The 15,748-nt window shown below is 52.2% G+C and overlaps 1 protein-coding gene across 1 annotated transcript; it reads left to right on the plus strand.

The window, feature by feature from the left end:
• Nucleotides 1–1,627: 1,627 nt before the first annotated feature.
• Nucleotides 1,628–13,486, plus strand: F7 (coagulation factor VII). Its single transcript, XM_036250347.1, has 8 exons — nucleotides 1,628–1,709; nucleotides 4,144–4,304; nucleotides 6,166–6,190; nucleotides 6,268–6,381; nucleotides 8,035–8,175; nucleotides 9,137–9,246; nucleotides 12,138–12,261; nucleotides 12,891–13,486. Exons 1-8 carry the CDS (start codon nucleotides 1,628–1,630, stop codon nucleotides 13,484–13,486), a joined length of 1,353 nt encoding a protein of 450 aa, XP_036106240.1.
• Nucleotides 13,487–15,748: the final 2,262 nt, after the last annotated feature.

Below are 15,748 nucleotides of genomic sequence, written 5' to 3' on the forward strand. Positions count from 1 at the left end.
ATTTTCCTCCTCCCTACCTTCTCCACAAATAAATTCCTATATAATTAAATTCCTAATCAATTAAGCAATTATTAAAAATTCCAGAGGTGATCATTAAACATCTCTAAGGACCAATTCTTCCATTTGGGGAGTAGGGCTGGGACCCTACTGGAAATAAGCAGAGCTGGTGTCCCCAGTCTCCACCCATGCACAGAAAGGATATGATTTCCAGAGAATCAGCCCAGGCCCTCTAGAGGCTGCTGCCCATGTGAGCCTTGCCAGGGTAACCAAGCGTCCCAGTGGGCCCAGGATGGTCCCAGTTTCAGCACAGAAAGTCTGGCATCCTGAGAACCTTGTTCCCTTCCTGGCAGCCCAGGACAGGTAGGTGCCCTATCTGTTCCCTGGGACCAGGAGGAAAGGGAAAGACAAGACCTGGATGCCAGGGGCACCGGGGAAGCCACCTGTAACCGCAACAGAGTTGTGACCTCAACTAGAGACAGATGCCCCTTTCCTGGTACTTCACCAGTCTCTCTGGCTCCCCTAAGAAACCAGGCCTCCAAGGTAAGGACAGACCCATCGCCGCCTCTGTGGCTCTCTTCAAAACATTAACATTCACACCCAAAATATGCTCTCCTTTTACTAGGTATATAACCATGGGCTATGGTTTTCACTGCAGTTTTCCCAATTGCAGTAACAAGTCCTACAAGCTTCAAAATCCTGAATTGCATTTGAGATGCTTATGCCTCTCAACGTAAGAAATATTCAAATCTATAGAGAATTTCTGTGAGTTTATTTGAACCAAATTGTCGACAACTCTCGGAAAGCAAAATCTCAATGGGTTGAGATAATGCTCCAGAGAATGGCAGTTTTGCACCTTATTTTATATATTACAATTAAAAGAGAAGACGCAGGTGAGTTACATGATATCCACTGTTGATAGATTAGGGAGTTGGGAGAAAGCAAATCAGGGAAAACTCTGGAACTGGATAACAAGTAAAATGATACATATATACATCTTTTATGAAGGTGGGTACAGGATAGTTAATAGTCAACAATTAACTCAATAACAATGAGGGGATCTGTGGTCTCCACAGAGTAGTGTCTGCTTTGAGGGGGTCCAGAAAAAAGAAAATTACTTTGACGTTCCAAAGATATGTTATCACAGATATATGATAACATAGATATGTTATCAAAGTAAAAAGACAATAGGCAGGCTCAGTTAAGGTAAAGATTGACCTTTTGTCAGGGAAGATGCTGGCCTAAGACATGACTACCTGCCATTAACTGCTTTTAGTTAAAAAGTTTTCATTTCAGACCATCCTTTGTGGTTATTTTAGATCTCCGAGTCAGCAAAGCCGCCACTCGGGCCTCCCTGAGCTTGTCAGGTTAGCATGTGGCTCCTTTTCATCCACATGCCATACGCACACCCTAACCCTATATTTCAGAAAAGGAACCTCTGCTTCAGAGACTCAGCCACGCTATTTATACCTGGACTCCTGGCCCTGTCTTTCTGTCTCTGATTTCCCCTCCAGCAGGCCTTTGGCACAGAATGTTTGGGAGGCTAGGTCTCCCTCCCCCACGCCTCTGGGCAATTTGAGAACTTTGCTCACCTCCCTAAGTGGAATGTCAACACACAGGGAATGACACCATGGACCTCACCATGTTTCCCCAGCCTGGTGGGCTGGCCCTCCTCTGCTTTCTGCTGGGCCTGCAGGGGCCTCCGGCCGCAGGCGCTGCAGGTATGTTGGGGTGCTGGAGGAGGGTGGATGAGGTTTCCCTATAAACCCTGTGAGAAGGGCAGCAGGCTGTTGGCAGCCAAGCCTCCCAAACCTCACCTTCGTTCCTGTTTACAGGGACACTCCTGTTCACTGGGAGCGTTTGCTGGCTCCAGTGTGATCTGCTTTCCTTCAGAAAGCAAACAGCGCCCAGGTATTTGCTGGGCGTTGGCGGAACGACTATTGTTGCTGGTACAGACTTTGGCAGAATTATTTTTCAGACATTTTGGGGAACCTGCGGTGCTTTCCTGGGAACCTGCGGGGATGCAGCACAGACACCCCACCCTTTCTATTTGGAAGCCTGGGCCTCTCCAAAGCCCATCTCCGGTTCATCTTTCCCCCAGGACACCTTCCCCCACTTGGTTTCTGCCCTCGGTGCTTTGTTCCGCTTTCCTCGTCTCACCCTACACACCCTGCTCGCCGCCGGGGTCACTCACCCAGGGGGACCTCGCCAAGGGCTCCATGGACTTTCCTGGCCTCATCCACGCCCTTGACTTCAACCCCTGCATAACTGTCACCAACCTCAACATCCTCACCTCCATCACCAAGCCCTCTCCTGGGGTGCAGATCCCATGTCTGCCTGGGCATTCCAATGAATCCTCAAATTCAAGATGTTCAAACTAGTCCCATCACCCCACCCTGTGTGGCTTTGGGTGAGTTCTAAACCTCACCCATCTTTTTCTCTCATCAGCAAAATGGGGGCACCAGCTACCTGCAGTCCACGAGGGGTCACTGGGGGAGGCAGGGAAGAGGCACGAAGCTGCTCTGCCCCTCTGGCAGCAGGCAGGTGCTCCGGAAGGGCCCAGAGGGGCTGGACCTGTTCAGATCAGGCAGCGTTGCAGCAGTGAAGAGGGCAAATCTGCAAGGCGGCAGCTGCGGAGTGGGCTGTGAGGGTCAGCTGCCTCAGACAGCCAGGCCTGGGAGGCGGGTGGGACTGTGCACCGACACGGGATTTGGACAGGAGAAGTAGACACAGCAGGGGCAGAGATGAGGGAAGTGGGCCTACACGTGCTGCTTATACGTGTGGGTCACTCAGTCTACAGGGAAGGTGGACACAGAGATCTGGGGTTCAGACACACTTCTCAGGAGAAATAAAGTAGAGGTTCTGGTATATGGAGGGAGAGCTGAATCCAGAATTGGAGTGAAGGGGCTCAAAGAATCTTTACAGTACAAAGACCAAAACCTGAAGGATACCAAAACTCAACGCCAGTAGCAAAGAGGGCTGGAGGGGGCGTATAGAGAGGTGGGAGGAAGACCAGGAGGCCAAGCCTTAGTTGGCCGGGGGAGGGAGTGTCGAGAAGGAGACAGTGATTAGGTCTCCAGCCACCAAGAAAGGTCCTTGAGGAGGCTGGGAGAGTCACGGTGGTTTTTGCTTATGATGGATATAAGAGTCAGTGTAAGAACCTTGGTGGAATGTGAGAAATTTTCCTTCAAGTGTGTGATCTTGAAGAGAGAGAAAGGTTGGTGGCAAAGCAAAAAAGGGTTTAGATGAGTTAGTTAAGAGGAGAGAACTGACCACATTGGGAAGTAACCCGAGTTTCAGGAGAGCTGGGAAGAATAGGCCCAGTGAGCAGCAAATGGGACTATTGGGCTTTCAGCGGAGACAAGGGATGCCCAACCCCTCTCCACTTGCCACCCTCAGTCAGACCACCCTCGGCCCCTCTCATGTTGTCTCAGCAACCTCTGCCTCTCCACAGCTCACCCCCACCCGAGCCAAGCCTGTCCCTACTGCCTGGCCTCTCTCAAATGCACCTCCCCTAGGACCTTCCTTCCCCATAGGTCCTCCAGCTTGCTCATTCAGCAGCTCTTGATGAAAGGCTGTAGGTGCCAGTCACATAGTGGATGCATATTTCGATAATAGAAGTTACACATGTCAATTGTACACATTTTGGAACAGAATAGTCATTAATCCCCAAAGTTAATGTTTATGTACGTTCTTTCAATCAATTACATTTGATCATATGTACATTTTTATTTACAAAAAAATATACAGTAGATATTGTCTTATTTTCTTTTTCACTTAATATCCCATCTTCTTAAGCATTCTGTTTCCTGGCAGCATGGATGGTTATTAGCAATAGTTTTTTCGTGGCTAGGTTCTTTTGCATGCCTCTGAGTATTTCCTTAGGATAAATTCCTGGAAGTTAAGTGACCAGGTCAAAAGGCACGAGTGTGCTAAATTACAATTTAATGAACATATTGCCTTATCCTTGTATATAAAGTTTGTCACCAGCCAGCCATAAGAAAGCACTCCTGTTTCAAATGCAGCCAGGCCTGTAGGCAGAAATCCTTTACCCCTGTTACTGAGTGGGACGAGACCGGTGTGGGTAGTTTCCATGCCCTCTTGGCGTGGCACGTTGTGACTGCTTCATGGAACTCCATTTCTCAGTCTTCATCACCCAGGAGGAAGCCCAAAGCGTCTTACACAGGCAAAGGCGTGCCAACTCGTTCCTGGAGGAGCTGAGGTCAGGCTCCCTGGAGAGAGAGTGCAAGGAGGAGCAGTGTTCCTTCGAGGAAGCCAGGGAGATCTTCAGGAACCCTGAGAGACTGGTGAGTCCACCCTCTAGGGGGCGCCCTCTGTGCCACCAGACACATAGGCCCATGCACTGAGTCTTCAGGAAGAGCTCTGTGACAGCAGGGCTCGCTCCAGTGTCTTGGAGGACAGTCTTCACCTCCATGGTTGTGAGTACTACATGCACAGGTGAACACACACGGGGGAACACACAGGGGCTCAGGCATGCACAGCCCTCCATGTCCGGGTCACTCTTCCTCCTAAGAATGACTTTACTATCCTCAGTCAGAGCTCCAGCAATGCTCTATACCTCCCCGCTGCTTCCAGGGACATCCTCCTCTCTGCCACATCATGCATCCTAAATTTTGTATCAGAAAATATAGTTCGAAAAGCATGCTCCATGTGTCCCTTGCCTTCCCGGTCCCGAAAGCGGCCCCTGCTTCACAGAGCTGCTGCTGACCGAGCAGATGTCTGAGACTCTGGACCAGGTGAGCCTCTCGCTGCCAGGCCACCTGTGGGCACCTCTTCAAGGAAACTTGTGTGAGGACACATGCAGGGAACCACTGCTTCCTCCACCTGCCCTCGGGCCATATGCATACAGGCTTCATTTCTGTTTTCATTTTCTAAAAGAGCATATTTAAGATATATCGCATCCCACCCTGGCCGGTTTGGCTCAGCGATTAGAGCGTCAGCCCGCAGACCAGAGTCCCGGGTTTGGTTCCCACTAAGGGCACGTACCTCGGTTGCAGTTTGCCCCAGGCCCTGGTTGGGGTCGTGTGGGTGGCAACCAGTCAATGTGAGACACATCAATGTTTCTCTCTCTCTCTCTTCCTCCCTCTTTCTCTCCGCTCTATCTGAAGATACATGCAAAAATGTCCTTGGGTGAGGATACTAAATAAATTAATTAATTAAATAAAATAAAATAAAATATATCACATCCCTTTGAGCATTTCAATAGGAGTGTGGGTCAGGTTATGATAGACAAGACTGCACCTCACACTCACCAAGACACACGCTTTACCTCACACTCACAGGACACACCTTGTCTCACACTCAGGCTCACAGGACACACCTCACCTCACGCTCACAGGACACACCTCACCTCACGCTCACAGGACACACCTCACCTCACGCTCACAGGACACACCTCACCTCAGGCTCACAGGACACACCTCACCTCAGGCTCACAGGACACACCTCACCTCACGCTCACAGGACACACCTCACCTCACGCTCACAGGACACACCTCACCTCACGCTCACAGGACGCCTCACGCTCAGCAGTAAGTAGGGCTATTTGAGACAGAGGCTAACACAATCCTTTCTGTGCACATTGAAGATGGTCATACTTTGTGTCTGTGCACCAGTTAGTTTTTCAAAGCAGTTTCAGCAGTTTTTATCTTGTTTTATTCTCGTGGCAACCCTGTGAGATTGAGTTCAGTTGGCCAAAAGATTCCTCAGGATGTCATGTCCTTGGCAGTTCCTAGAAGGCCTTGACCTCCGTTCCCTGCCTCCTCCTCGTGCCAGGCCCTGTTTAGACGATCCCCCAGCAGAGGAGGACATGGGGGCTCAGAGTGCATGTGTGTCTTGCCCCAGCTTCACAGCTCGCACGTGGCAGAGTTGGGGCTAGCTGGGGCTGAAACTCAGGTTGGAAGAAGGAAATGTGTGACCTCTGGTGACCTTAACGATCCGGGGCAGGGAGGAGGAGGAGAAAACTTTCTCCCCCAGATGAACCCCCCGCATCTCCCGAGGAAAGCCTGGCTTCCCGAGCCCACAGCAAGGGGCCCAGGTGGGAGCCCCAGCCCCCCCTGCCCCCCCCAGCTCCTCAGGGCGGTCCATGGGGACCATAAATGTTTGCTCCCAGGGACACGTCTCATGGCTTCCTCTCTCCTCCCCCAGACGCAGTTCTGGATTTCTTACAAAGGTGAGTAGGTAAAAGGCCCATTTACATCCCAGCTCCAAGCCGTCTCCTCAGCATACTGACACTGCCTCTCTTCCCAGACGAGGACCAGTGTGCCTCAAATCCATGCCAGAATGGAGGCTCCTGTGAGGACAGTCTCCAGTCCTACATCTGCTTCTGCCCTGAGGGCTTTGAGGGCCGGAACTGCGAGACAAGTGAGAAACCCCACAGCGTGCGACAGGGTCCCCGGGAGAGGCTGCCGGGCACGGCCTGGGCAGGCATGGAGCTGGCGCCCGGCCCCGGTGGGAAGTTGGTCGAGGTGACTTTGAAGGCCTTTGCCAACCTGAGAGCCTGGGCTCTGGGGTACTGAGGTGCCAGTTCTCAAATGCGATTGCCCCCGTTCCATTCTGGGCTCCCAGCACTGGGGAATCCTGACCCATCTGGAAAGGGCACAGGGGAGGATCCCTGCGTCACCAGCTTCCACACACCCTGCCAGCCAAGGCGGTGGGGTAACCTTGACCTTCCCTACTTACCATTACAAAGGTAGGAGCTGCTTCTTCCACCTTCCATATATTAAACAACTGCCAAGTTCAGAGGTCCCCAGACCATTCTCAAGCTCAGTAATCGGCTGGAGGGACTCACGGAACTCACTGAAAACCGATATATTCACAGTTACAGTTTATTACAGCAAAAATATACATACTAAGATCAGCAAAGGGACCAGGCGTGAACCTCTAGTTATCCTGTCCCAGGCAGTCACACGGACAGTCTCTCGTTCTCCAGGGCTGATGTGTGACAGGATGGATAGAGTATCACCAACCTAGGCAGCGCACCGGAGCCTAGGTGCCCAGAGATTGTATTGGGGCTCAGTCACATAGACATGGCTGACCACCCACATGTCTGACCTCAGTCTCCAGCCCCTCCAGAGGTCGAGCTGACATCCTGTGGCCAAAGGCCTCACGTGGATAATACTGTTAGACCATCCAGTGTGATCCAGGGACCATCCAAGGGACCCAGGGAAATGACACTCTTCTCGGGCAGATTTAATTAGAAGTGTCCAACTTAATTAAGGTATAGAGGTCACCTCCCAGGGGCTGAGAGCAAAGGCCAGGCTTCTCTTTGGCCAGGGTTTATCCTTTCCCACACACGTGTACATTCTGATGCGGAATGAGCTCTTCTGGGCCACAACCAACTTCTGCTGTAAGCAGAACAGAGGCCGGATAGAGTGAAGGAAAGACTCTGGAAAGAGGCTTCCTCCCAGTTACATGGGGCTAGAAAGCCTCAGTGTCTTTGCCTGGCCTTTGATGCTCAGCAGCCCTGGTGTGAATTCGATTCCAGGACCAGCCCTCCCAATGGAGGTCCTGGACTTACACAGCAAGCCAATCCCGTTTCCCACGCCAAAGTGCTGTCCCTCAGAGTCAGGTCGAACGGCCCTCCTCTCTGCCTGCTCAAGCCAGTGGTCGCTGGGCGTCAGGGCCTGGCTGTAGAGCAACCTCATCTGCCTGCCCTTTCACTGGCAGGTCTCTGATGAAGCGGGGCTCCTCTTCTGTCCCAGGTGACTTCTACTTTCCCTGAGCCCTCCTCAGCTCCCCACCAGCTGCTGGGATGAGTGACAGTGTGAAGACGCCTGCATGCTGCCCTTTGTCCCCACTGGGTCAGCTGCTCAGACATGGCTGAGATCTCAAACACCAGGTCCCACCTTTCTGGGTCAATCTGTAGAGTGGGGTAGTGCCAGGCTCAGTCTCTAGCTGGCAGCTGAGCACCACTTTCATGCAGAACGCTGTCCCTGGCCCAAGGAGGGGTGGCCACTGGGGCTGGCTTTCCCTGACCAACAGAGACCCTTCTCGGCTGTCTCCTTCTGTATTCAGACAAGAACAGCTACCTGATCTGTGACAATGACAACGGGGGCTGTGAGCAGTACTGCAGAAACCATGCAGAGACCAAGCGCTCCTGTTGGTGCCACGAGGGGTACACACTCCAGAACGACAAGGTGTCCTGCGCACCCACAGGTAACAGGCCCTCAGGGATCTGCTCCAAGGGTTATGTGCTGTTTCACTTCCAGATGAGCAGTCACAAATTCCCCTCCTGCCACAAGTTCTTTTATTGGCTAAAAGATGAGAAGGGGTGACATACCATTAACTGAGCATCTACTACATGCTGACCACTACACGCTCAGAGGCAGGGAGGAGACTGAGTGCGGAGGTGGCTCCCCTGACCCGAGGGCAGGCCAGGGCAACAGGGCGCAGAACAGAGCCCTGGGAGCAGCTCCCTGGGTGGGCCTTGGACCCACTGCCCATCTTAGGTGGGCCCAGAGGAACAGAACAAAGCTTACCCTTCCCCACTTCCAGTCCCCTCTGCTGGGATCGACACTGCCACACCCACGTGTGACTGCTGACTACAGCACAATTCTGGATTCCAAATCTTTTCTGAAGGCACACGCTTTTAGGAAAATAGAAAACTTCTCTACACACGCCTCAAACTAATGGGGCTGCAGTTCCAAAGGCTGAGGCACCCCAAGCCCTGTGTCTCTTTGGAGGTAAATGTACCCAGCATGGTCAAAGCAGTCTGAAATTCAGCTGCCACCTCTAAACACTTTCTTTTCTGGCCCAAGGACTTTATTGGAGCAGACCCCAAACTGGGAATGGGGTCAAAATAGCAGCACGATTGTCTGAGAGGCTGGGTGGCCGTCAGACAGAGTATCATTCGTGTTTTAGGAAATTCAAACAGCACTTCATGTTTTCCTGCCAAAATGAGCAGAACCCAGTTTCAAGAAGTAGGGCCCTCTGTTCCCGCAAAACCAGCCCCTGCCCTTCCGCTCACCCAGCAGCTCCCACAGGGCCGCCCAGGCCCAGAGGCTCCCACAGCCCAGGAGGAGCCCGGCAGAGCCTCAGCCTGCAGCCTCGGGCCCTCTTCTCATGGACGCTGGTCTCTCATCAACCTCCACCTCTCGCTTAATTTTGTTTCATACAGTTCAATATCCATGTGGGAAAATACCTGTTCTGGAAAAAAGAAATGATAGCCAAGCCCGAGGCCGAATTGTGGGTGGCAAGGAGTGTCCCAAAGGGGAGTGTCCCTGGCAGGTAAGGTTTCAGGGCCCCAGAGTCACGTGGGCCCTCAAAGGGAAAGTGGGCAGGTCAGACTCAGGGGTCACACCCAGGCCCCAGGTCGCCCCTGCTCACGCAGTGCTTCAGTGGACTTCCTCTTTACTCCCGAGTCCTGTTGTCCACGGCCGCCTCCATTCATCTCAGACACCAGTGGTCTCGGCGGCACCTGTCAGCGGCCTCAGCTCCTCACAAGGCTTCCTCACAGGCAGCTAGTCTCACGCCCCTTTTACAGATGGGGAGACCGAGGCCATACAGCCCATAAATGGCAAAGGCAGGATTTGAACCCAGCTCTCTCATCTTCCTAGCTCTACCTGCTATCTGCCTCTAGAAGCTGAGATTGTGTGTGTGTGTGTGTATGCCAGACATTATGGTTTACTATTATTATTATTATTTTTTTAATTACCATCACCCAACACCCTCCCCTTTGGCAACCATCAGCTTGTTCTCTGTATCTGTGGATTTGTTTCTGTTTTGTGTTCTTAGATTTTACATATAAATGAGATCATACAATGAGATTTTTATCTGTAACCAAGTCCTCCCACAGGCCTGGAGGCTCTCCCCGACATGTGATCAGGTTTGTGGGTCATGGCCCCTCCAGGGCCTCTCTCTGCAAGGCGACCTATGAGCTTGGTCCTAGTTGGACATGCAGAGTCTCAGGCCCCCTGCCTACTGGGTCAGCATCTGCATTTTACGAGAGCCCGGGGATGTGTGCACACTCGAGTGTGAGAAGGGCTGCCACTCTGAGACCTGCAAACTCAGGTCTGAGCCCGGATCAGTGACTCCTCTTTAACCTTTCATTCTGGGACACCCCAAGTTAAACAGCCAAGAATTTATTTTATTTTATTTTATTTTATTTTATTTATTTATTTATTTTATTGATTTTAGAGAGAGAGGAAGGTAGAGGGAGAGCGATAGAAACCTAGTGTGGCTCAGTGGCTGAGCGTCGACCCATGCACCAAGAGGTCGCTGGTTCGATTCTCAGTCAGGGCACATGCCCAGCTTGTGGGCCAAATACCCAGTGGGGGGCATGCAGGAGGCGGCCAATCGATGTTCTCTCTCATCGCTGTTTCTATCTCTCTCTCCCTCTCTCTCTAAAATCAATAAAGATAAAATATATATATTACCTGAAAAAAAAAAAAAAAAACATCGATGAGAGAGAACATCGATTGGCCGCCTCCTGCATGCCCCCCACTGGGTATTTGGCCCACAAGCTGGGCATGTGCCCTGACTGAGAATCGAACCAGCGACCTCTTGGTGCATGGGTCGACGCTCAGCCACTGAGCCACACCAGCTGGGTGACAGCCAAGAATTTTTAGAAATAAATGAATGAGAACCTTGTAAAAGAAATTGGAGTCACCAGTCACTCTTGGCCTGACTTTGGGCTCAGGGAAGCTCTAATCATCTCATTTCATAGCAATCCGGCCCTTCCAGACCAGTCTCCGAAGCAGTTGCACCCACTGGGCCCCTCCGTGCTCCACCTGACCTCCCACAGCAGCTGGGGCCTGGGTAGGGCCTTTGCAACCCAGAGCCCACTCCCTGGCTTTGCAGAGCCCTGGTTTTTGATGTTCAGAGATATCATCTGAGTTAGACACATCTAAATAGGACTGATGTGTTCACTAGAGTCCCCTGTAATTGGATGGCAAAGCCTCTCTGAGGTAGAGGCAAAGCTGAGGGGTGTGGGTTCCCGTGAATTCACAGTGGGGAGCCTCAGGTAGGCTCGCTGGGTGTGACCACAGGGGACAATGCTTTCCGGCCCGTGCTTCCTGTGCTCGACCCCACCAAACCTCTCTTCTCAATACCCTTTAACCCCCACAGTCCCACCTGGGAGGTAGGTACAGCTCTCGCCCCATGTAGGTGAGGAAACTGAGGCCCAGTAAGAGTCAGTGCATTGCCCAAGTCAGAGCTGAGAGCTAGGCCCGGGAGGCCCAGATCCAGCTTGTTGCAACCACCCCAGATGGTCCACTGTAGCTGCAGCGGCGGGTTCACCGTCAGCCAGGGCAGGGTTAGATTTTCAGTGGTCTTCAACCGGCAGGGACTATAGCCCTGAGCTCGAGGTCTCTCTTTTCATACATCACGGGGGCATTTTCCTGTGTTTTTTTCTTTGAGGGCCCAGTAGTTGCCAGTTTGGAGGAGACAGGAACTTCCCCAACACCCTTTGTCCTGCCATCCACAGCTCAGGACAGTAAGCTTCAGACTGACGGACCTCATTTCCAATCTCTTCCCTCCCTGGTTGATCTGACTTCACCACAACACATGGTGACTGTTGAAAACCAGACCAGAACTGTTCACTGGTGGGTCTGCCTCACCCTCAGCTGGGCCTCCTCTGGCCTTGCAGTTCCTCACTGTCCACAGGCTGGCTTGCTCATTGCAGGAGAATCCCGTAGGGAAAACGTCTGCAGCCAGGATTCATTCAAGAAGCCACTCAGAACCCTCTGGGCTTTTAAGAAGAGAAAGGACAGGAAACATTTATTGAGCATCTACTGTGCCTAGAACCATGCTTGGGGCTTCACTCTGCTATGTCGTCACTCCTCACATGCTCCAGGAGCACAGTGCTTGGCCAGTCGGGCATGTTGGGTCAAGCTTGGGTGACGGTACCGGGAGGTGAACAGAGGGATCCAGCACCAACATTTTCATTGCCAGGCCAGTGTTCGTGAGATTTCCTTCCCTTAGCTAGATGGGGAAACAGACTGCTGGAGAGAAGTTGGAAAAGTTTCGCCCAGGAAGGGCTCTAGGGAGCCCCCGAGGATTTCAGAAACCCTCCTATAAATGCAGCCCATCCCTGAGGGTGCAGGGCAAAGGTGATTCTCCAGGAAGGGGACCCCAAGGACAAATATGTGACCTTCCAACATCTGTTGTGCCCTTGTCAGGCTGCGCTGAAGCTGAACGGGGAGGTGATGTGTGGGGGCACCCTGATTGACTCCATCTGGGTGGTCTCCGCAGCCCACTGTTTCGACAGAATTCACAACTGGGGGAACCTGACGGCAGTTGTGGGTAGGTTTTGTTTTTACCTCCTTCTGATGAGAAACCAGTTCTCGAGTGATAACAATTCAGGTCTAAGATTCTGGGCATTGATCCTCCAACTTCCGCAGCCAGATGAACTTCTGCAAAAGAGAAGTGGGCAGGATCTGGACAAACCCCAGTGCCCACAAGGAACCACGGTGGCACCCTCCACTCAGCCTCTTTTGCACCCCAAATAAAGACTTGGAAGGTGATGCTGTACCCACCTGTCTTGCTTGGGCCAAGAGCCCTGTGGGGGATGCAGCCACCTAGGGTTCCATGGGCCACCATGGGAGGGCCTCTGCTTGGTGGAGTTATGGGATAATGAGAACCCCCAGGGAGAGCCAGGCCCTGTTTGGACCGAGGGAATCAGGCAGTCCTCCCCACCTACCCACAGCTGTCTGGCCCAGCACCCCTCCTCAATGCCTTCAGCACCCCAGGTTCCAGATTCACCCCCAATGCACGCTCTGCATGGAACCCAACGGTGGCCACCCAGATCAGCTTCAGGTTAGATGCAGGGCCCCTCCGGCCCCAAAGGAAGTCCCAGCTCCCTTGAGGTTTGGGAATGGTTGTTCCCTCAGGCTGCAGGGCAAGGGGCATAAGCACTGCTGGTGTCTCCACAGGTGAGCACAACCTGATAGAGGAGGATGGCGATGAGCAGGAGCGGCGAGTCGTTCAGGTCATTGTCCCCAGCAAGTACGTCAAACGCAGGACTAACCACGACATTGCCCTGGTCCGCCTGAGCGAGCCTGTGGCCTTCACGGACTACGCAGTGCCCCTCTGCCTGCCCGAGAAGGCCTTCTCCGAGAGGACGCTGGCCTTCATTCGATTCTCGTCCGTCAGTGGCTGGGGCAATCTCCTCGAGAAGGGCGCCATGTCCCTGGCACTTATGACCATTGACGTGCCCAGGATGATGACCCAGGACTGCCTGGAGCAGTCTAAGAGGCAGGAGGGCTTCCCAGAGATTACGGAGAACATGTTCTGTGCTGGTTACCTAGATGGGAGCAAGGACGCCTGCAAGGGGGACAGCGGGGGCCCACACGCCACCAAGTTCCAGGGCACATGGTATCTAACAGGTGTCGTCAGCTGGGGTGTGGGCTGTGCAGCCAAAGGCCAAGTCGGGGTGTACACCAGGGTCTCCCAGTACATCGAGTGGCTCTCCAGGCTCATGAGCTCCAAAGAACACTCAGGAATCTACCTCCAAGCCCCGTTCCCCTAGGCCTCAGTGTTGGCTCCGTGGGCCCTGCTCCTGCGAAATGAAGCCACTGTTGCTTGGGTTGTCCTGGTTTCAAATCCTGTCAGTTCTTCTGCCCTTGTTGGGGTGAGGATAGGGAGATAAACAGAGACGAGAGAGAGAGGGAGAGAGAGAAAGAGAGAGAGAGAGAGAGAGAGAGAGAGAGAGAGAGAAGAGACCAAGAGAATGAGGGATGGAGAGAGACAGAGATGCAGAGAGGATGGAAACAAGCTAGAGAAAGACCCAGGAGAGAGGAGAGAATGAGAGGGGGCGAGAGAGATGAAGAGACAGAGAGAAACTGAGGGGAGAGATTCTAAGGAGATGGAGAGAGAAGGAGACTCAGAGATTCACAGAGACAGACTGAGTAGATAGAAAGATGAGACCCAGGACAGTGGATGAGGGAGACAGGAAGCTCTGCTGCGGGGGATGGAGATGTGACCGCACCTCGCCTGCCGCTTCTGCGTTCTTACTGCGGCTCCTGGAGGGATGCGCATCGCAGCTCACCTGGTGATGTGTGCTGCTTTGTAAGGGCTGTCTTTTAACTCTCTCTCTCTCTCTCCTCTCTCATGCAAGTATTACATCTTTGTTTCAAATAAATTGGAAACGTCATGCATTCACTTTGATGGATATCCTTGCAGATTTGTTCTGTATAAATATCTTTTACCATAAAATGGGCCACATGAAACATTCACAACAAACAACTGAATCTCCTCAGTGCATTTTTTTTCCTGGTAGCCTGTCATTCAAGGATTGTCTGTATTCATTTCATTGAGTCCCTGGCGAGTATCGTCAAGCTGTTGGTAACATCACAGAAATGAATAGTTTTGCCCGGTGGTTGGATTTTAAAACCAAGAGCTCTCTGATGGATTTTGGAGGCTGTAGTTCCCCAAAACCCTACAGAACTGGGTGCTCTCTGCCTGCCAAGGCCCTGGTCAAGGACAGTCCTCAAAGATAGTCCCTGGGGACACCTGTCTGAGAACCACAGGGACACTCCCACATTCTGCCCAGATCAATGGGGTCTGGGGGCGGTAGAACCTGGTGAGTTACATTTTTATCAAGTCCCTCAGGTGATTATGAACACACTAAACCTAAGGGCACATGGGTCTCAGGTAGGGAAGAATAATACAAACATCAAAGTTCAAGTGGGCCCCACTTGAACTTGGCAAAAGTGTATGGAGTAAATCCAGTGGGTGAACCCCCCCACCCCCACCCCCAAGACACAACTGGAGGATGGCAACTGGCCTGCCCCATGCCTGGAACACCAACAGTACTTAACACGTGTGAGTTAGGGTGCCAGGACTTGCTCTGCTGCACAGGCCATATTTAGTTTTAGTTTTAGTTTTCAGTAGCCCAGGGTCTGCAAGCTACAGCTAAGGCGGAGTCCAAGCCACCTGTTTTTGTAGATAAAGTTTTATTGGGACACACCCATTCCTTTACAAATCATCCAGGGCTGCTTAAAACTACAGTTCTGAGTAGTTGGGACAGAGACAGACTGACCAAAAAGACCATCAAACCTAATGTATGATCTGGGCCTTTACAAAACAGGGTTGCTGCCCTGGTCAGGCTGTATTTTTTAGGGATCTCACCAAGAGGTCGGACATGCACTTTAAGAGACCTGACATAGGGCCAGACCTTCTGGAGTCAGTCTGGCTCCGCCTGTAACTCTTGGCCAAGCTGCTTAACCTCTCTGTGCCTGTTACCTCAACTGTAAAATGGGAGCACACCTCAGTGCAACCATGAGGATGAGACCAGCACACGTGGAATGAGGCATCTGGGAGAACTCGAACATGTCATCGTGGACAGTAATGCTGATTTTCAAACATCCAGATGTCCCCCAGCTCAGCTGACCAGGCTACAGACACTCAGGGGAAATTCTGCAACCAACGTGCAAGAGAGCTCCAGAGGCCCGAAGCCCAGGGGGCCTCTTGTTTCCTCCCAGAAAGGAAAGCTCTCTGGACCCTCTTCCTGGGGGCGAAAAAAGCAGGGGATGAGGTTGAAGTGGCCAGGCCAGGAGGCCCCCAGACCCACATGAGGGTAAGCATGGTCCTGGTGGGTCACTGGTTCTGCCTCAATTTCCCCAGCCATCCATGGATGACACAAGCCTCCCTCTCACAGAGCTGCTGTAAGCTTGGGTGCCAAGCAACATGGGGACAACCCCTGAAGGCTAACACTTGACGTACAGATACTCTAACCATTATGGATCATCTCCATCTTTCAGGTCATTTCTGAAATGGCAATCAGATCATT

This window comes from Molossus molossus, unplaced genomic scaffold (genome assembly GCF_014108415.1).
Source record: "Molossus molossus isolate mMolMol1 unplaced genomic scaffold, mMolMol1.p scaffold_m16_p_9, whole genome shotgun sequence".
Taxonomy (NCBI): Eukaryota; Metazoa; Chordata; class Mammalia; order Chiroptera; family Molossidae; genus Molossus; species Molossus molossus.

Bases quoted from the DNA above. Each gene is read 5' to 3' on its own strand.
- F7 (XM_036250347.1), top strand. From the start codon at position 1,628: ATGGACCTCACCATGTTTCCCCAGCCTGGTGGGCTGGCCCTCCTCTGC. The intron at 9,247-12,137 runs GTAAGGTTTCAG...TGCCCTTGTCAG, and splicing joins AAGGGGAGTGTCCCTGGCAG to GCTGCGCTGAAGCTGAACGG. The intron at 12,262-12,890 runs GTAGGTTTTGTT...GTGTCTCCACAG, and splicing joins GAACCTGACGGCAGTTGTGG to GTGAGCACAACCTGATAGAG.